This window comes from Daldinia childiae (assembly GCF_008694065.1).
Source record: "Daldinia childiae strain JS-1345 chromosome Unknown Scaffold1, whole genome shotgun sequence".
Taxonomy (NCBI): domain Eukaryota; kingdom Fungi; phylum Ascomycota; class Sordariomycetes; order Xylariales; family Hypoxylaceae; genus Daldinia; species Daldinia childiae.
In genome coordinates, this window is record NW_022984642.1 from 1,328,230 (window position 1) to 1,348,898 (window position 20,669).

General features: G+C 45.0%; 8 protein-coding genes across 8 annotated transcripts; 4 read left to right on the forward strand and 4 right to left on the reverse strand.

Moving 5' to 3' along the window:
• Positions 1 to 1,813: 1,813 nt before the first annotated feature.
• On the forward strand, positions 1,814 to 2,808 carry GL218_00332 (Carboxyvinyl-carboxyphosphonate phosphorylmutase; the record flags this gene model as incomplete). Its single annotated transcript, XM_033576746.1, has 2 exons — positions 1,814 to 1,948; positions 2,023 to 2,808. 2 exons carry the CDS (start codon positions 1,814 to 1,816, stop codon positions 2,806 to 2,808), a joined length of 921 nt encoding a protein of 306 aa, XP_033441475.1.
• Positions 2,809 to 4,163: 1,355 nt separating this feature from the next.
• GL218_00333 (uncharacterized protein) lies at positions 4,164 to 4,919 on the forward strand (the record flags this gene model as incomplete). The annotated part of the gene is made up of 2 exons (XM_033576747.1): positions 4,164 to 4,394; positions 4,464 to 4,919. The coding sequence occupies 2 exons, from the start codon at positions 4,164 to 4,166 to the stop codon at positions 4,917 to 4,919; spliced, it is 687 nt and encodes a 228-aa protein (XP_033441476.1).
• A 414-nt stretch (positions 4,920 to 5,333) lies between these two features.
• Positions 5,334 to 5,960, reverse strand: GL218_00334 (uncharacterized protein; the record flags this gene model as incomplete). Its single annotated transcript, XM_033576748.1, has 1 exon — positions 5,334 to 5,960. One exon carries the CDS (start codon positions 5,958 to 5,960, stop codon positions 5,334 to 5,336), a length of 627 nt encoding a protein of 208 aa, XP_033441401.1.
• Positions 5,961 to 9,413: 3,453 nt separating this feature from the next.
• Positions 9,414 to 9,992, reverse strand: GL218_00335 (uncharacterized protein; the record flags this gene model as incomplete). The annotated part of the gene is made up of 1 exon (XM_033576749.1): positions 9,414 to 9,992. The coding sequence occupies one exon, from the start codon at positions 9,990 to 9,992 to the stop codon at positions 9,414 to 9,416; it is 579 nt and encodes a 192-aa protein (XP_033441402.1).
• Positions 9,993 to 11,919: 1,927 nt separating this feature from the next.
• On the forward strand, positions 11,920 to 12,556 carry GL218_00336 (Actin-related protein 2/3 complex subunit 3; the record flags this gene model as incomplete). The annotated part of the gene is made up of 2 exons (XM_033576750.1): positions 11,920 to 12,303; positions 12,377 to 12,556. The coding sequence occupies 2 exons, from the start codon at positions 11,920 to 11,922 to the stop codon at positions 12,554 to 12,556; spliced, it is 564 nt and encodes a 187-aa protein (XP_033441479.1).
• A 242-nt stretch (positions 12,557 to 12,798) lies between these two features.
• On the reverse strand, positions 12,799 to 14,747 carry GL218_00337 (tRNA (adenine(58)-N(1))-methyltransferase non-catalytic subunit trm6; the record flags this gene model as incomplete). The annotated part of the gene is made up of 2 exons (XM_033576751.1): positions 12,799 to 14,590; positions 14,662 to 14,747. 2 exons carry the CDS (start codon positions 14,745 to 14,747, stop codon positions 12,799 to 12,801), a joined length of 1,878 nt encoding a protein of 625 aa, XP_033441400.1.
• Positions 14,748 to 15,916: 1,169 nt separating this feature from the next.
• On the forward strand, positions 15,917 to 17,233 carry GL218_00338 (putative tetratricopeptide-like helical protein; the record flags this gene model as incomplete). The annotated part of the gene is made up of 2 exons (XM_033576752.1): positions 15,917 to 16,465; positions 16,526 to 17,233. The coding sequence occupies 2 exons, from the start codon at positions 15,917 to 15,919 to the stop codon at positions 17,231 to 17,233; spliced, it is 1,257 nt and encodes a 418-aa protein (XP_033441390.1).
• A 237-nt stretch (positions 17,234 to 17,470) lies between these two features.
• On the reverse strand, positions 17,471 to 18,655 carry GL218_00339 (3-hydroxy-3-isohexenylglutaryl-CoA/hydroxy-methylglutaryl-CoA lyase; the record flags this gene model as incomplete). Its single annotated transcript, XM_033576753.1, has 2 exons — positions 17,471 to 18,292; positions 18,353 to 18,655. The coding sequence occupies 2 exons, from the start codon at positions 18,653 to 18,655 to the stop codon at positions 17,471 to 17,473; spliced, it is 1,125 nt and encodes a 374-aa protein (XP_033441391.1).
• Between the last annotated feature and the right edge of the window lie 2,014 nt (positions 18,656 to 20,669).

Sequence of the window (20,669 nt, forward strand, 5' to 3'; positions counted from 1 at the left end):
TATACCCTTTACCCTTACTCCTAGGTAGCAATCTATAATTCAATGCCTTAGAAAGGAACATAAAGCAGAGTTCTCAGCTTATAATGATGGGGCTGAAATCCGAAACAGATCACGCATGCAGATATCTAAGCTTTAATGATAATCCAGGAATTGAAACGGATATCCGACTAACTAGGTCAAAGATATTATTCATTCTATTATAACACCCAGGACTTTAGTCGAATCAAGCAACGAACTCACAATCCTAGTACAGTGAAATAAAGCCATAACAAAAGCCTTCATTTCACTATTACCTTCATCTCTAGATTGGTAGATAAGCTCGATACTTCTTTTCTATCCAAGGCTTTAACTCTAGGAGAACAACGCGAGTTCATATGGCTTCTCAGATAACTACCTAGGTATATTTACATACCCGGGCTTAGTACCCGTAAGAGCACCTGTATAGGGTTGGTGGCGGGTATCTTAGCAGCTCAAGAGTGAGTTGAGGAATCATTCAGCTTACTCTCTCCATTTCTTTATTTCTTTATTTGGAGCTGCTGATGCCATATTCTCTTAAGGGACAATAGTGTGAATCATTAGGTAAGTGACATGTACAAGAAACTATCACCCGAAGTGTCAGTTCTGATTGGTCTAAATATGGGACACCCTAATATGGATTCAACCTTGCTTTAATCGATTAGCCGATGTCGCACACAAAGCCGGAGCTATATACTAAAATAGTAGGCAAATATTTCAACAATTCAAGCATGAATGGTGTAGCGGTAACATTCAACCCTTCCATCTTCCAGTTGTGAGGTTGAGCTCGGGGTTCGACTCCCCGTTCATGCATTCATTTTTCTCCATTTCAGCCGCAATTGAAACATTGAGCTGAGTCTGCTTTTATTTTTCCTTACGTAGACGATTTTATTGATTTAATTTCCATGTTGACTTAGCTCCGAAGGGTTTTCAGCTTCATATGAGCCATTACACCTATTCTCGACTAGTTCTAAAGAGTTGAAATTTTTGCCGAGACAGCTTGTCCATCCTAAACATCATACCACTTTTTATTACTCATAATATTGTAAAGCATTGTGGAGAAATATCAATAAATATTCGATGAAAGGACTCGTATGATTGAAGTGATCATTTACAAGGAAACCTGCGCATGTCTGTGACAGCGAGTCGTCAGTGCGACACGAATCCACCCCTAGTCTTTACACGAAACGGTCTCATAACTAACAACTTATGAGTAAAGTAGGTAGTCATGGTACACGCAAACACAAACACGAACATACATAAACATACATATACCAGGTTCATCTTTCTCATGAATTATAAATAGGTTATACCCCAGCAGAGAGCTCATGTCACATCCGGCAGTATGCCCTCTTATGACAACTCGCCGGAGCCGGCAAATGGCGGCTGGGATAGTCCACGTAAGGGGCGATAGAATCTGTCAAATTTTATAAATATTCCGAGTTACGTACTTAACTACCTAATGTACGGTACCTAAGGTAGATGTGTTATTTCCGGGGAAATCCGCTCTCTAAATAGTAGTCGTAGTCCCTTGGATCCAGTCCGCGCAAGTATAAAGCGGGTACTTTTAAAGAGCAAAGATCCTAAGTTCCAGATGAACCGGGAGTTCCGAGGACGGAGAGGCGAAGATGAAAAGTTTCTAGATTAGATACTATGTAATATGATGTAGATGCAAATGAGCGTCTTGGACTCGGTGAATCCAAGTTAGGTAGCATTTACAGAAGATTTCGCTTTATGACAATTTAGACAATCGCGCGCTGTAGATTACGAAACTACCACTCCGTATCAGTTATCCCCAATGGCCCAGACTAAGTCTGCAACGAGGCTTCGGCAGATGCTAGCTGATCCAGAAAAGACCGTTATATGTCCGGGCGTACATGACGGACTTACGGCACGCGTGGCGCTGAACGTAGGCTTTGACGCATTGTATATGGTAGGACCTCGCCTCCCCAAGCCGCAAGCCAGTGGGTTTCTTTCCCGAATATCTTTGGACTGACTTCGGGTCAGACGGGCGCAGGAACAGCTGCATCTCGCCTCGGGCAGCCGGACCTCGGTCTTACAACCGTCGACGATATGGCGACGAATGCCGGAATGATCGCCGGCCTCGACCGTGCCGTTCCGGTGATCGCAGATGCCGATACCGGGTTTGGCGGACCCCTGATGGTCGCCCGTACTGCCGAGAAGTACATTCTCCAGGGAGTAGCAGCATTCCATATCGAGGACCAAGTCACGACTAAGCGCTGCGGGCATCTCGGCGGGAAGGAGCTCGTCGATACGCCTACATTCGTAGCTCGCATCCGGGCCGCTGCCGCTGCACGCTCACGCATGGGCTCGGATATCGTTATTATTGCGCGCACTGACGCGCTGCAGTCGCGGGGTTACGAGGAGGCGGTTAGCAGATTAAAAGCTGCTGTGGAAGCAGGTGCCGATGTGGCGTTCCTAGAGGGGATGCAGACGAAAGAGCAAATGGCACAAGTAGTTAAGGATATGGCGCCTACTCCGTGTCTTCTAAACATGGTCAGCGGTGGCGTCACACCTTTGGTTAACGCGCAGGAGGCGAAGGAGTTGGGATACAAGATTGTCCTTTGGCCTATAGCCGGTATGACAAGTGTGTACATCGCCATGCGCGAGTTCTGCCAGGAACTGAAGAGCACGGGTGAGATAAAGAATAGGTATAAGGAAGATGGGAAGATCGATGGAGGTGTGAGGGATGTGTTCGAGCTGTGCGGACTGTCAGCTTGCGTTGAGTTTGATAAGGAGGTTGGAGGCGCAAGTTTCGCGAATGGGGCCTGAGAACTTATAGAAGTTCTATGAAATATAACCATTCACTGCGAAGCAGGCAATAAGGGGTAAGAGTCGAGGTTTATGATAATAGTCCCACTGAACCCCCTTTCCCTTGTTCAACCCTAGTCGTCTAGTTACCACAATCTGTATGCGAAAAGAATATTAAGTCTATGATGCATGGTGATATCAAATAGGCAAGCTCCATTACCGTCTAAACACTGCAATCATAGAAGCAGATGAGATCTCCAGCAAATAGCGTTCCGCCAAGATATACCATAACTATTCTCCTTCGTCTTGTGGGAAATATCCACTCCTATACCGTGTTCCACTAATCAAACACTACAAACCTTCTTATTCAATAACGATTGGAGGCCGCACTGGTACGAACATATGTGATTTGTCACATGCAAAGCATGCGTGGCTCGCCTTGGATATAAAAGAATAGATGAATGTTTGTCTGATAGTTTTACGGGACGGAATGGTCAAATTCCGGAGGGCAGTGAATATAAATAAAGAGCTACAGTGAGGGACAAATATATGGGTTACCGTTTTCGGGGGCTATGCGGCTGACTGGCGAATCAGGCGGTGCGGTATTCCCCCAGTTTCTATTTCAGGATATCCCGTTCGCGGGAGATGCGACATCCGATCTATAAGCGCCCGACATCAAGTAAGGCTTAACGGCTATCAGCTGGGTTTGTTTCGAAACAACGGCCGACGTGTTAGTTCTATCGCTGCTGGTCCATATCTCATTAACATACCCAACCCATAGGGCAGGAAGAGCCTTATCATGTATGACCGCCAATCCTCGTGTCTGTAGGTGGTTCTTGGCGTTCTTATTAAGAGTCGTCTTCCAGTTTTTATATTAGATAACAGGTACGGATAGAATCCATCCGGTAGAACTCCCCTTGGGTACACACCTCTCCGATGCACCCTTTTGCTGTTGGCCATAACCAGATGGCCCAGCTGGTGAGGCGCAGGCACGTGGTGTAATGATTGAAAATAGATGAGTGCATGCGTGCTAGTTATTCACACGAGCTATGGTTAAGTCCTCGACTTAGGAGGCGTTGACGTATAACTGATTTGTTTTTAGATTATTTTAATGACCATCATATAAGTAAGGTATATATTTAATATTTCTCTTTTGCTAAAATAAGGGAGCCTGTCAAGCAGTTACCTTCGACTGACTGTGTAGTCTATTAAAGCCATCATACCCACGAACTCGAAACCACTGTCAAGAAAAGCAGAACTACAAACCGAAGACATATCCATCTCAGAAAGAAAAGATATACTTCAACCTTCATCAACCTTGAATAGTTATTTCTTATATTATCTTTCTAGTTCTTAACGTTTAATATTTCCTCACGATGAAGATTACTTTACTATCTGCGTGCCTATATACCACAACTTTGGTTAGGCTGTTAGGCTTAACTTCTGCTGCGGTTCTTCCTCGCTCAGATGCCGACACCATTGCCAACTTTGGGAGGATAGGCATCTGTCTCTCATACCTCGGAGCTGGAAACACAGAGAAAGAGCTTGCCCCGTGTAAAATCTTTTGTCCCGCGCAAAATCCGGGATCAGACCCAAACGCCGTTGGTGTATGTGATCTCCCTTGCTCTAATCATAGCAATATCAAAATGAGACTAACATATAGGGTTTAACTGCAGTGCAAAGGTCCAGATGTACCTACAGACAAGTTAGATCCCAGCACGATAGACAAGGACGACGACGGGAACGAATTTACGCCGGGCGAGTGTATTTGCGACCTCTCAGGAGCCGTTGCATTCCTGGATGTGGTTATTCAGGGACTTTCGAAGCTGGACAACGTGATATGCGCCGTAGTGCTATCGGCCGTGACGACCCTCGTCGAGGAAGGCCTCGACGCGGTACCTGGAGGCGCATCTGTGACCGCGGTCCAGAAAGCCGTCGAAGGTGCTAAGACATTCGTGGAGAATGGACTTGATGCTATCTCATTCTTCAGTGATTATATTGGAGAGGCGTGCGGTGTTTCTGACTTCAGCTTCAACTTGGACGATGTATTCCAGGGCTTGAGTGATGCTCCGGACTCTCTAGGCATGAGCAAGGGCTGCTTTAGACAGAACAAGAGTTGCCAGAAACCTTGAAACACTGAATGAATCTTCATGTCGAAACATTGGGCGGTAAGGGTTAGGATGGCATTGGTATTGCTACGGGGGCTCGGTTAGGAAATTGATTTGATACACAATTTCAATGGCGCGATGGATAGGGGTTAGGCGTATGGCATGGTATTTAATTAGAGTTTATTCTAATGTTCCTATCATTTAAAGGACACGCCCTATGGATATATCAAAATTCCATAGTTTATCCTCTATTTCGATATTCATGTGATAATTCAAAGGTCATTCATAACTCACGACTTACGATAGTCCATTGACATGGTAAAATAATAATTAAATGATAAAATTATGTGTTTAAAAAGGGTACATGGGGACAATATGATTTGTGTATTATAGAGCCCATTGCAGGTATGATTCAACTCGCCAGCATCCTTATGTCTCTCACGACTCCAAAAAGACTCTCTTCACCGTCACCCGTTGACAGCTGGGATTCTGCGGCTCTTCCTTCCCCAGTATATACTGAAGTGCAACATATCCGTACCCCTGCCAATACGTCGTGCACACAGCCCAGCGATCGGTCAAATAGGTGATATAGTTCTCAAACGGTTGGGGCGGCGAGATCGCATCATCGATGTTGGCCGCCACGGCCAGAAGCTCATCTTCGGTGAACGAAACAGGCTGAGCAGTGTCACTGCTGGGCCAGATGAGCGGAAATGCGAGGTTGGAAGCAGGGTTATACATGAGTGTCATTGCCGTGCTCTCAGTAAAAGTCGGCTGACCACCGGTGAAAGTCCATGTTATCAGGCCGGAAGGCAGGTAGTTAGGGTCCTGAGGCGCTTCAGCTGAGCCATTGAAGAAGAACGTCTGGAACTGGGGTTCTGCAACGGTAACGTCGAGACAGAATGACTCGACGGCAGCTCCAGAGTGACAAGCGGTGAGCTTAAGGCCATTCAGGGTGCTGTTATCGCTTGACAGGACGAGGTTGAAAGGTGCAGATTGGTTTGGATAGTTGTTTTGCGCCAAGGCTAAGCCAAACGCCGATGCAAAGAGAATAAGCGAGAGAGACATTTTTATCAGCGTATTAAGCGTTGCCTATGATATTTTTCTGTCTTAAAGATATTATTCCAAAGGTGGGAGACATGGTGGTAGATAACCTAGCTTTTGTACTAAAGCCTCTCCTTTTCGGCTCAATATAGCCACCACGTTTCCTATCACCAGTGCAGCTTTCACCGTCTTCGCTTCTAATGGAGTTAATGGAATACGAGGTCCTGAGGCGTCATACTACGTTAAGCGACAGTGCGGGCGTCAGCCTGATTGGTCACACGGAGCCTTCGATATTCCTCTTTTGGGCTTCATGTTGCGCTTTTAGCTGCATACAACCCGCCATATATTGGGGTGTGAATAACCTTATGTCCTTATATGCTTTATGGGAAGGCTTCTTGTATCTTATACGAGATATATCGCCACATATCACTGTACTGTCAGTTTCTTACCAGTCAAGTGCGTCTTTATTTTGATGGCTGATGCTGTATACGAGGATATCACATTGAGGTCTACTGGGCAAGATAAACTGATACGTATTTTATTTTAACCACGTGCTCTTAAGAATATACGTATTATTTCTTAGAGAATTAGTTAAAATATTTCTCTTGTGAGTCTCGTTCAATACTAAGATCATGTCTCGTAAAAAGCCAACCCCCCTATCCGAAATGTGTAACAAAGTTATGCCTGTATTCCTTATGGAAGTTTGACCACCCCTCTCTCCTTTCTCAATACTTCATTTAGTTAAGCTTAGGTGCCTAAGGTACCCTAAGTATTGTGGCCTTCAACTAATCTTATTTCCTGGCTTTATTTTTGATGGCTGCGTTCCTCTCAGCAATTTCCTCCGCACAGATAACAAAACGCCATCCTTCAAAGTGTGGATTTTTGAAGTAAGTGGGAAATTTCACATCCGGAGGTGGGTTTGCGTCCCTTTGAGGTGGCTGTGGGGGCGCTGGCGGGTTTCCGTTAGGGCAATTATAGAATTTCCATTTCGTTCCCGCAGCCGTATTGAACCAGGCTTTCCGGACTTGTGTTCCAAGAGGTGTAAGGCTCGACGGGTTGTAGGTACCAGTGTTTACCCAAAGTAGGGCTTGTCGACTTTTAAGAAATTCCCGGCCTATCTTAGTATCAAGCCAGCCTAGTCCTTGTCTAGTTTCTAGCCATGGGAAGCCAAACTTAGACGCCAACCACCACCAACCGGATTGCGATGCGAGGAACCGGAATCCTGAATGATAAGTGTCATGCCAATTATGTCCAAGCCAGTCTTGTCCTTTAGGGGTTGTCAACCAAATAGAAATTTCATTCTTGTCGTCGTGTACTGGGTAGGCAAGCCATTGCAAGCCATCTTTATCGTCCAACCACTTCTGCCTATTTTGATGCTTATCGTGGAAGGCTAATGACCAACGACGGTTAATATTTGCAATCATGTGCTTCTCAGATTTGAGAAGGTATTTTTCGGGTCGTGTATCTTCATGCTCGGACACCTCATCTTTATATACGTATTGCACATCCTTAAAGGTCACTAGGTTAGCTTGGACAGCTTTAATTACCTTCATTTTCGACGGTAGAACCTCTTTCCGAAATCTACCGACTAGGATTATAAGTTCCTCGATGTGTGAACATTGGGGCCATATAAAATCAGGTGGTGGATTTCGGGATTCATGATGAATTGTGCCATCGAAAATATTGTCGAGCCCAAAGACACAGACTCGGATACCGTGGATATAATGAGGCATAGACCAATTTCTACCATGGGGCGCCATATTCACACAGTTGTCGAAGAAGAACCAGTCTATCTCTCTTCTCGTAGGTATAGGGTTGACTTGGTCGTTGTTTCCAGCAGAAAAGCGTGAGCCGCCCCTATGTCGTTCTTGTGGATTTCTAACACTGGGCTCATCCTTTGAAAAAAGGCGGAGAACACCTTCGGCGAGTGTCTCTACACTAACTGGTTTGTCAATCAAGAAGTTGAGGGTGCTTAGTCCCCTTTGTAGCTGGCGAGATTCGTGCCACTCTTCGTTGACATAGACTTCCTGATTACCACCCCAAAGCTCAACAAGTTTCCCCTTTTTGTATCTGAAGTAGACCCAACTTGGCAACGAGCCGGCCATTTCGAAGATAGAAACTTTCATATCGAATGGTAGGCTGTCGAATGTTAAGCCTTGGTGTTTGCAGTCGGATACTAAGCCTTGAGGTTTGCATTCGGCTCCAGCGGATGATTGTGCAGCTTGCTTCCCTTGCCCGGTGATGCCCCCTAAAATGGCGGCAACACCTCTAAGTATATGAGAATCTGTAGGAGCTTTTGGCTCCGGATCTCCATGATGAGAGCGGACCTCTTCGGCCGAGTACAACCGAAGGGGGATAGGTTTTGGGCAATCTCTCATGTTGATGGCGTAATATTAAGTGGCTGATAATCGGTTATAATTAAGATGATGCTGGAGTCTGATAAAATTTGTTGCCGTACCAATAAGATACGCGAGAAGGTGCAGTTGAATATTTGGTTGGGTTCCTATTAATGGAGGATTGATGTTGCATTTTAAAGAAAGAGAGGATAGGCAAAGAATGCCCGGTGGATTAAATTAGGTACCTAGCGGACTGCTGCTATCATCTAGGTTACCTACAAGACATACAAATCGTGATTTGAATCATTATGACAGTAGACTATGATACATCCCCTACGCAAGTCACTGGCCTTCAAAGTCAGTTCAACGAGTGAATTGAGCCAAGAATCGCTATTGTACCTGGACATATAGGGCCTGACTAGATAGTTGTAGTACAGATTTAGTGACTATGGGCTGTATGTTTGAGATTTCTGGGTAATAATATCAGACAATTCTCTAAATAGTGAAGTCAGAAGGAATAGAGTAGTACATCACACTACATTCATGATAAGCCCATGAGGTTTCCATCATATTGTGAGTAATAAATCACCGGTTGTCAAATTATAGGTTTGTGGAGGTCCCAACCGCGAGGCTGGTAAAATCGTAAGATTTCTTCGAAGCTATGATTCTATGTAGTTAGGCAACCCTAATAACACAATATGCATATATAATTTGTATGCTTCTACAAAATGCAGCGCGCTAATATGCTACGCAAATATTGCGTATCATCCCTTTTAGATTGGGTGCAAAGCCGGTACGTCTGAGTGTCTCGTATCGTCGTAATCATCATCGCATAATAACAACCGTCTAGTACAAGCCACGAGGCTAGCTGTGGCTAATAAAACCCTGGCAGCTGGTCTGCCCACTTTAGGGAACTGTTGGATATATCCTTCTGTTCTACCCCCTAAACCACGAAACACCCCGAAATACTCCAAGGTTCCTACTGCTCTGGCGTTTGATCATTGGACATCGGGGAACCTTCTAAAAGCCATGATATGGCCGGCGATGGTACCACAGCCAGCCCATTGTTTATCACTATCCATATCTTAGTAACCCATTCATATATCCCATGATTTCATTAAAAACCTGGGGCGGTATTGCGTTATTGGACGACGCCAACCCTACCTTCTAAACGCCTGCGCTTCGCCAGTAACTCACTTGGATAGCTGGAGGATTCGTAATCCTCAGAGAAGCTTCCGTTAAAGACTTCCGAGAAGATTTTTCTTTTGCGCTTAGGCGAGGGTGTTATCTGGGCTGTATTGGACGTCGACTCGTCTTCCTTGTTGAATTTCCGAAGCACAGCTTGTAACTTTTCATCAAAGCTGTCACTTTTACCTCCTTCTAAATTGGATGCCAGCTCATCCTCAAAGGTTTCTATTCGATCTACATCGAATTCGCCAATGAGATCTCTGCCAAGAGCCTGTCCTAGACGTTCTTTGAGACCTAAAACAGGCCATATTGGGACATGTTGATAGTTAATTGTAACTTTTGCATTTCCTCGTGGCGATTTTCCGGGCTCGTGGAACATGGTTAGAAATGCTGTGGGTACCACACTTGAGTAGACGACGAACGAATTGTCATCTTTCGAAACTGTCAAGACGCGAACATCGACATCTTTCGGCGAAAACCCCTCTCCTGTGAACATATTTCCATATACATGCTGTTGAGCCATTGCCAGCATAGTGGCGAGAATGTATTGATCCTCGTCTAGATTCTTCGGGATTAATTTATCCGATCGGATCTTTTGTAAACGGTGTATAGGACCGTTGAATGCTCCATTAGGGCCGGAAGATACCCGGAAACAGTTTCTCCTAATATGGTTCAGATAGTCACGATCCAGGTAGGCCAGTATCGGTGCGTTATAGGGGACACTGGTATCTCTCCCTTTGTTTGTCATCGAAATATCAGATGAGCAGGTAGTAGTTGACTCAAATGAGCTTGAGCAAATTCGGTCTTTGTACAGGGCCTGGCACCGAACTCCGCTCATATATCGGTCTTTCCCGCATCGAAGAGTAAGACTTGAGAGGTCCGTTGGAGATAATTGGCTAGGGAATAGATCATTTAAGACGCTCTTTATTGCTTCGTTCTGCTCGTAGGTAGAAACATTATTCTTCATTATGATGTCGAGGGCACGGCTGATATGCACCACGGTTTGTGGTACCTTAGGATGTTGTGATATTCGCGATGGAGATGATGGAGATGAAGGTACTGGTGTAGTCTGGGGAGGTTGTTGCACAAATTGACAACCTAACACCTGTGTGTGGAATTCAGTCCAACACAGCGGCGGGACATAAAGTGCGGTGGAAGCATGGTCGTGGAGAATATCGTAAAGTGATCCAATTCCTGGAGATAAGACTTTGCAACACTTGGTTCTGCGATAGAGTCGCTTGCGCTTAGTCTTTACCTTCGTTGAAGTCGTCACATGGGATCCTTTAGATAACATAGTAATAGGGATGCCGGAATGTCAATCCCCTAGAAAAATATGTTAGTACCTATAAGGTAAGAGTATAAGAAAACAAAATACTTACCTGTTATTTGGAAGAAACTCCCTGAAAAGTAAACCGAATTTTAAAGTAAGGCAAGATTTAAGAGGGTACGACCGGATTTATATCTTGGATACCTAAATAGGAGTGTATAATGCGATATGATATGCGCCTAGGTATTCGTTTTCGTTATCGCAATGAAGTTTTTTAAAGGTAGCGAATACCTTTAACAAACTAAATAACTAAATAAAAGAAAAGAAGAAAACTTTAATTGATTGTGTAACTTGGAACTTTGCAAAGTAAGGGGTGAATATAAAAATATGCAACAGTTCTGATACCGGGCGGTAATATGAACGATGGGAGTGGATGAGAGAAAGACGCGACCTAGAGGGGCATTCCACCTGCAAACAAACGTGGATTGCGCTGGCAATTTGAATGCGGCCAAGTAGTTGTAGTCACCACCTTTGCGCGAATTCACCTGATCTTCTATTGCCCCCAAATAAAGTTAAGCCTAGGCTCCAGCCTTAGATCAATCAGCGCCACACCTAAAATGAACCAATAATAGCTCGCATATCCCGATCCCGTTAAGAGCTAACTGCCAAGATTGGCGTCAGATGCTCCATGGATTGTGGATGCAAGTCATTTTATTAGCCTAATTAAGGTTAGTGACATGTCATCTATCTTTAGTGTACTTAGTTTGTACAACCTGGCGGACTGGCGGGTAGGTACATGCTTATACAGTGCGGGGTACTTCCATAACGTTATGCAAGCTCTTACTCAACTCTTCATATTATGTACCGGGATTTATCCGATTGAGGTAGTGACGTTTCTCACTAACAATTTACACGGGGACCTCAGCCTCAGCTGCACCAAGCCCTGCGAGTCTAGGCGTCAACATAGAGAAATAGGAGCCCCCTTCCGTAATATCAAAATATCTAGAATTGCAGGCCTATCAAGCTACCACCGATTATTGTCTCGGTGAATTCTTGACAAGATGCCGGTATGTGCTTTCTTATTACCGCCTTGATAACCCCCTAATTATCTTAAGGCCTCCTAAAGCCTAATACCACGAGTCACCTTTATCTTAGCTAACAAGACCCATTGTCAACTTAGGCCTACAACTCTATGTTTAACAATGATCCCAATATTCCACGTTTAGTTGGGAACTTCCCTCTACTCCCTCTCCGTACCAAGACCCGTGGTCCTGCATACGTGCTACCGCAGCCCAACCCACCGCTTCCTGCCAACGAAAGCCCCGACCCAGATGCCGAGTCTTACGATATCCTAGACGAAGTGATCTCGCTCTTCCGTGCCAACACATTCTTCCGTAACTTCGAGATCCAAGGCCCAGCAGACAGGCTATTAATCTATGGCATCCTATTCGTAAGCGAATGTCTCGGCAAGATCCGCCCTCAGCATTCCCTGAGGGACGCCACGAAGGAGGTCCTCAACACTGCTCTGGACCTCAACTTCGCCATTCCGGGTGACCCTGCATTCCCCTTGAACCAAGTACGTTGCAGCATAATTCCTTTTAAATAAAGGAACAATAGGTTTTATAGTGTGAATCTAACTTGACACGCAGATCTATGAACCACCACGAGACAGGCAGGACGCCGAGCAACTACGACAGTATCTCTCCCAGGTACGACAAGAGCTGGCTTCGCGATTATTAGCACGAGTCTACGAAGAAGATAATGATGGCAAGCCGAGCAAGTGGTGGTTAAGTTTCACAAAGAGGAAGTTTATGGGCAAGTCATTGTAAGGGGGGTAGTGAGTCTACATTATACAGAAACGAGCGAACCGAGCAAGTATCGAATATAAAAGAAGCCTGTCAAGTCGTCAAGTAAGGGGAATTATTGTTATGGGTATCAATCGCAAATCTATGCGACCTGAAAACTAGACTGAAACTAGCCAATGCTAGAGTGCTATACCTTATGTCCTATGATACCAAGTTTCGTAACGCCGATAAATGCAGCCATGTTTCTATTCAGCCTGCTCGTGAACCTATTGTTGTGTCGACCCTTCGAGCTTCCTTTTCTTAGTACGGGCTTTCCCTCTAGCTGCTATCTTGCCTTCTGCAGGCCTAACTCTCCAAGCCGTGAATATATACCCTTCCGCCCCGCCCTTACTTGTCATTAGAGGATGTGTCCGTCCAGGAAGGACCTGCCATTTCCTGACACGGCTTGTCTGTAGAGCAGCTCCTAATACGAGGGCCGGATTTAACGGGAACTCCTCGTTACCGGGCCACTGCTCCAATTCCAGAGGAGTTTTGCCCACCGCCTCTTCTGGCGGATTTGATGCCCAGGCTGCGCGGCGTGCTATGCTATAACAATCTGCCAGCGCTGTCAGAGGTTCGATAGACTGCGAGTAGATAGCAATGGGCGCACCACCGGCAAGGAGCGGTACTGCATAACGCATGATAGAGATAGGGTCCATCGTGCTAGCAATTACCAACCCAGAGAATTCGCCTTTCCGCGTGGTGTCGACAACATGACGAACCTTAGCCCAACGACGGCGCTTGCGATGGTATGTGCCCCGACGATTAGCTTTCCACGAACGGAGCACCTCAGACGAAACATTAGGCATTTCCGAAGCGTAAGTAAAGTCCAAATCCGGCTTGACGAGTTGTAGCCATGATATGGTCATTAAGTGAGAGGCTAAGGGGTGGTCTGCCGGTTGAGCAGGATTTGTAACGTCAAAGCCATAATCCCGTAGGAAGGTCAGGTTTGGTTGTTGGTTGGCATGAATGACGGTGAGGGTATTAGAACTCGCATATGGTACCTTTATATCGTTACATCGCGATTTTCCGTCTCTATGCGAAATTCTTGTACTCTCAGGGGATTTTGGCTCTGCAGAATCGCGACCTTGCGGTACTGTCTCCATAGTTGAGTTGCCATGTTCAGTGCTTGTTTTAGCGAGAGGATCTCCTGTATCTGTCGTAACTTTTTGGTTATGCGAATACTCCTTTTGATATGCGCTTGGTGATGTTGGCTCCTTTTGGTTTTCCGAAGCCCCATTTTCAGGCAAGTAGAGAATACCCATTCTCTCTGCCATAGCCGCTACTAGAAGACCACCGGTGTCATCCACAACAAGCCACCGACCGGGTGTAGACTCGAAACTCTTTTTCTCGTGATCACCAACTTCTTCGGTACAGCTATTCTCGCATTGATCCTCCCCACCAAAATGCACATTGGCCCAACATCCTAACAGTGCTATCATCTCATCTCTCATATCTAGTATCTTACTCGGGTCCTTTACTTCCAATTGCCAGTGGGCGAGCATTGGCACATCCATAGGGAGAACGGAGAATCTTCGAATATACTTTTTCGTCTTGAGTAATTTGTATTTGGCCAAAGAATATTCCGTCTTCTGGTCGATTGCCGTATGTGATAGTAACAACTTGGCTATTATATCTCTTCCTGCATCTGTGCCATCTTTCTTCAAGGCTTCTATCTCCTCTGCCGTCAGGGTCTGACGAGCTGAGTCATCGATTTCTACACGATCGGTTCGAGCAACGACAGCACCAGATTCGGGATCGACGAGTGAGTACTCGATTCCTGTCGGTATGGCGTTCTCGGCATCGTCACCTTCATTTGTTATGGGAGTTTCTCCCTCTAAGGAACTAGCTGATGCATCGGAAGATAGTATATCGCTATACAGCTCAGAAGCCGGCACGATGCGCAAGCGATTAAAACTTTCCCCTGACTGCTTATCTTGCAATTCATAGGTCAGGTGATAGGGCCGATGAATTATGAGATTGCTTGGGAATGACCCATACTTCCCTAAGGAGATGGTCCTATAGGACGAACACATGTTAATCAATGCGGTTACTTGAGATAATACACGATGATGATATAGATAACATACGTATTAGGTGTGACTTCAAGCACTCGAAGGTTCCCAGATGGAAGCTTGAGAGCAACCCACGCATGGGGTTGGACCAATGAGTGCATCTCGAATTTGGTCTTGGCTGCGAGAGACTCGAAAGATTTTAATGTAGCGTTGATCTCACGAATAAACTTTTTTTATATCAAATTTGGAGGTTAAAGTTGATTGACCCTGGTTTGCAGATTTGGAGTGTAACCCCACTGTGGGACCAAAGCCACGTGGGGAAGCAAGCCCAGCAGAGCCCCAGAGATCAGATTATGCTGGATTACATAAGATATCTAAGAATAGGGGTTGTAATTGAATAGGGGGTGTCTACTTGGAATTGAGGAAACTACGATATAACCTAGTTAATTTGAATTAGATTAGGTATTAAGGTAAGTATGTAGGTAGTCGTTATAGCTTCCTTTAACGGGTATATGTATATATCTATCAAGTCTATAACAACCTCTCTTGTCAACCTTTACAGAAACTGGACTGCAGCTCAATTCTCTTTCACTAGACTATCTACCTCGGTAACTAGTTAGTTAATATATATAAGAATATTGAAGTGATTTATTTCTTACGATAAGCTCAGTGCATACCTATGTATCAACAAGGTCTTATCTAAGTCATATTCTGAAGTGAAATGTGGGTTGTGCTATTTGCTTAATTAAGAAAGATGAGTCTATCTAGATACCGATAACATAAGGGTGAAAATCTATTTGCTGAATAGTTACACAACTACGTCTGTGATTGGACTATAGGTCTTAGTCTTGGGACGAGAAAGTAAACCGGTGTATCAAAGGGAAGAAAAGGGGGGATAGGAGTAAATAGAAACCAATAAGTAGTGGAGTGTGCATGAACTTCAGTATATATTCTTTTGTAAGTTAATTAGATATTTAAGTAGCGATTAGTGGCAAACAGGTGGTTATCAGTGAATATCATGCACAGCGTTACCAAGCAACGCGACTTCTGCAAGAGGTACTGCCTATGAAATACACCGGCCCCATATACGTCGCCGCTTCCTTCTTAAGGTGTTCACGACTTCTAATTTTGTCAACAACTTACAACTAACAGCAGTCGCGACTTCTTATCTTCGATATGCAGCCCCACACCCATACAACATTCTCTATTTTCCCTACAGTCCCTTCACTTTTATTCTTTCGTGTCTACATCATCTTTTCGTGAAGTGAAACCATCCTCTCCGTGCGTTCTTTGCATTCTTTATTATTCTTTACAGTTTCATATAGCAAATATGGCGTCTACCCCTTTCCGTTTCTTAGATCTCCCTGCCGAACTTAGAATTTCTATTTATGATCTCGTTCTCTGTACTTTGTCGCCTCCCGAGCCAAGATTGACTAGAGTGAATCAGGACCTTGAGTCCTATACTCCTTTCGTTCCACTCTTAGGACATTACAAGTTCGACACTGCACTCCTCCTCGTTAACCGACAAATCTCACATGAGGCTACTGATGTCATGCTAAAGTACCACCTCTTCATCCGCGTGGTCACTTATGGCGTTAACTTATGCCACCTCCTATCTGTCTGGGAGATCCCTATCGTAACTATCGGCAAAGCAAGTGTCAGAAATTTCAAAGGCTTCGTCATGAACTACTCTATCAAGACCCGAGATGCTAGCCCAGTTCCAAAGAACCACTTAATTCTTCTTCAGAAGGATTTCCCGTTGTTCTGCAAAGCGCTCAACTGGCTCGAACCTTCCCCCGAAAGTTTTGATCATCGCGCTGTTCTTTACAACCCGTTCAAAAACACAAGGTCCTCTGGTTACTTAGGTATTGCAAAGCAAGTGAGTCTTAATACATAATAACACAATACAAGTAATTTTTAATTTCTAACTGCTAAATAGACTCTCCTCGTCCAACCTTACCGAGATTACCTCACCAGAATTGAATCATTTAAGCTTGAAGGCAATATATGCCAGAAATTAGCTAGGGATGTCACGGAACGTGTCAAACGAGATTCCCTCCTCGAAGCGCGGCCGTTATTAGAGGCTCTCAACAATGTCAAAACCTATGGAGACGAATTCTACGATGACGGCGATTATATTATGGCTTTGAAGACCTGGAAACGGTCCACCATGCAGATGATCGGTCTTGCTGGCAGTCCTATATGGCAGCGAACAAAAGCCGCGAGCGATCCTAGTGATGGAATACCTTATCATATCGCCGACATAGTATTCTACTTGCATCTAAATCAAGTAGCCGGCATCATAGTCGTCATGCAAATATTGAAAATCGAGGGTAAATTGGACCAAGCTCGGAAGTGTTGGCCAATTCTGCTTGAGGCACTAAGCGGATCGTTCTTTGCGGTTGCAAAACTAGGGACAGATTGGGAACCTCTACCCGTTCACTGCAGTGAGAGATTCTTCCGCCTCGCAACGGCGTACCGTATCCTAGAATGTAATTCGGTGATTGCCAGGGACTACATTAGGATTGCAGAGCTCTATTTACCTGGAAATCCAGACATCCTGGCTGAGAAAGCGAGAATTGAGGCGTGGATAGCAGAGCTAGCAGAGCTAGCAGAGCTAGAGGAGCTTGAGGAGCTTGAGACATAACCGTTTTTACTAACTGGCAAATCGGAATGGTTGATTGCGTTGCTTTGCTTATACAATAGTCAAGTTGGTTATGTAACTTGCCATATGCAGACCATCCTCAAGTTCACGAGTCTTGCATGGTAAGTGTGAAAGAAACCACAACAATAGTCTTTTCAGTATGCGTTTCAACAGGTATAATCAAATATATACATTTGCCGGTTGTATTAAAACATATCATTGTGTAGACATGTAGAAATACTACCCAGTCTTGCGAGCCCCAAGCACGGCCTTGCCAACAGCCGAGTCATTTGGCCTACCCAATTCTTCTGAGATCCACTGTCCGATGTCCGCCATAGCGTCGAGATCGATGCCCGTTTCCATACCCAAGCTCTCGAGGAAGTACACTACGTTTTCTGTTGCCACGTTTCCGGTGGCCCCAGGGCTGTACGGGCAACCGCCAAGACCACCAACAGAGCTGTCAAACGTTCTGATACCGCGCTCTAGAGAAATGGCTGTGTTCACAAGAGCTTGGCCGTATGTGTCGTGGAAATGCATGGCAATGTCCTCGTTCCGTATTCCCGCAGCTGTCATGCACTTCAAGAGCTCCTGTGTGCGAGGCCCAGTACCCATCCCTGTCGTGTCCCCAAGGGAAATCTCATCAGCCCCCATCTCTAGCAACGAGGTAGCAATTTCGGCCACCTTATGTGGATTAACATCGTATCCTTCGAAAGGGCAACCCAAGACCACCGAGATATAAGCCCGTGCTCGAATCCCGAGCTGTTTCGCCCCTTGTATGACATCCCTGAACTTCTCAAGAGAGGTCGCGATGTCACAATTGAGATTCTTCTTTGAGAAACTCTCAGTTGCAGCAGCAAAAACAGCAAGTTCTACTGCCGGCTTACCGCCTACGCCCGAGAACGATTCGGCTTCCGTCAGATAGGTACCCGGGTGCTTTTGGAGTAGGGCTATTGCATTTTCAACACCCTTTGCGTTAGGGGCAAGGAAGGAATATGTAATTGGAGTTGGTGAGGGGATCTTGTTCGTCAGGATATGCTCAAGGATTTCGCTAGAGTTATCCATCTAGGGGAGTTCTCTAAGTCAGTTTCTGTCTATACTGTTCGTAATCAGAGAGACACTAACTTGCGGTACCCATTTCGGGGAGACGAAAGACCCGGCTTCTATGGCAGACACTCCAGTTTTAGCTAGCTTCTCGATTAATTCGATCTTAGTAGTTAGAGGAATTGATTTCTTTTCATTTTGTAGACCATCCCTTGGGCCTACTTCGACTATCTTAACTCGGTTGTCGGAATGCAGCTGTTGTTGGGTTCCCGAGGCCGGATTTCTTACGTCAGAAGCTGTCGCAAAGCATCGTCGTAGAGCTGCTGGAGCGTAGGCTGGTGCCCGCCAGCGAGCTAATTGGATTATTGGGCGCAGTGACGCCATCTTTTATTCATATCGATAATTTAAATCGTAGCTCCCCTTCTTATGCCACCCCGAAATGTTGTTGTCTTCTTCTATCGACGTTGATAACTCCAAGTTACATATTCAAAACTACAAATGGGGTAACAGTTAGACGGGTTTAGAACGGATGAACGTTGTAAGAGCTCGGCTACTAATGGCTCTAGTTTCAATTATGTAAAAGCCGGGGTTACCTAACCTATGAAGTCATTCTCTCAGATCACGTGCTAATATAATTAATTGATTTATTAACGAATCTCTGCATTATTTAATGGACCCCTTCCCTTTTTATAATAGCAGAGCAAAATGAGGTGTTCTGATATTCTCTTCTATTCCATCATTCAGACTACTCTTCCAGCGTATTAGACGTCATCATTATAGTAAGTCAATGCTATGTCCTCACAGACTTCCCATATTCGCCGCCGGTTCGCGACATGCATGAGAGGACCTCTTAGCCCTCTGTAGCATTGGACTTCATCTAACGCCCAGAAAAAGATTCCTCTGAACATACCCTGATGACGCAAGGTGCCTAGCTTAATAAGTTCCTCTATTTCGGTGAACCAAGGCATGCCGTATTTGATAAAATGCCTCCAGAAGTTACCTTTGCGAAGAGCAGCATTAACCCACTAAGACGCCTGGGCAAGTAAAGGAATATCTGTGGCGGGCAGCTGCTGACAGACCAAGAAGATGACAGCGGATGGTAGTTTTTTAAACGGATCATTTTTTACTCGATTTCCAAGATCAAAATCTGGAAGTGACTTAGGGAATCGTACACCTGCCATGATCTTTCCGACACGAAATGTCAATTCGGCCGAAGAAGCTGGGTTCGCAATGAAATACTCTTCGCCTATGCAGCATTCCCAATGTTCTTTTTGTCGTTCCTCGGCACCAGACTCGATGGCTAGCGAAACCCCATCCCCTGTGAGCATAAACATTGTAAGCAAAAGCTGATCTAGGTCCACATGATGAATTGGATCGTCCGCGTCGGGATATAGGGCGTGGGCCAATGTTTCATAGCATGGCCAATGGAAGGGGATGGCACCTAATGGTCTCGCCGTAATATCCGTTTTATAGCAAACGTACTTGTTCGAACTGGGTATAAGACGGTTGTCATTGTCTTTGGGACTAAGCTCAATACAGCCATCTTTGAATTTTCCCACTCCAGATATATATCCCCTAGAAGACTTAGCTACACGAATATCGATCTAGAAGGGGAGACCTTACCGACCGGGAGTCCGTTCTAGTATAACACGGACTTTCGTGATCCAGGAACTTTGCTTTTTGCTAACTATTTTCGGATTATAGCCAAAAGTTATATTGGATCTCCTATTCATAAAATAAGGGGGTTCGAATGGACCGCCACAAATGGCACAATAACACTGCCCCTGGGCAACAATTTCTGGTCCCTTCATGTCGTGCTGTTTCTGCGGATCGCTAAGTATGGCTTGAGTTTGTGCGCGTCGGGTGTATTGTATAGTTTAATGATCGTATAGTAAGACTACCTATCTATGATAATCTTTAGCTTCCGTGTAATCTCTGCTTTAGATTAATGTTGTTACCTGATATGTAGTATCTTGATATTACATTATCTATATGATGAAGGACATTAGGTAGGTAGGTACTCATGGATAAATGGACCCAACGTTGAAATAATTGTTGTGAGACCGCCCGTCACTGCCTAGAGAAGACATAAGGCAAGTAGGATAGGCCAGTGTTGATATCAATGTCTTCCTACCTATCATATCTATAAAGCAACCTTATGCGTATGCGACTTCTTGAAATCTAGGTACCTAGTATTTTAAGATAGGTAGTCGATACGAGTTGAGGCATGCGCGTAGTGCTATTATAAGCCCTATAGTGAAATAGGGGGGGAAACCTATTCCCCTATTTTAGATGCATAAATGCAGCATCGCATGGCTCCACAACTAAGTGCACAGACCGTATTTATCTATCCAATCATGTGATCCTTAGTTGCTGTGGCTGTTCCCCACTCTGCGCC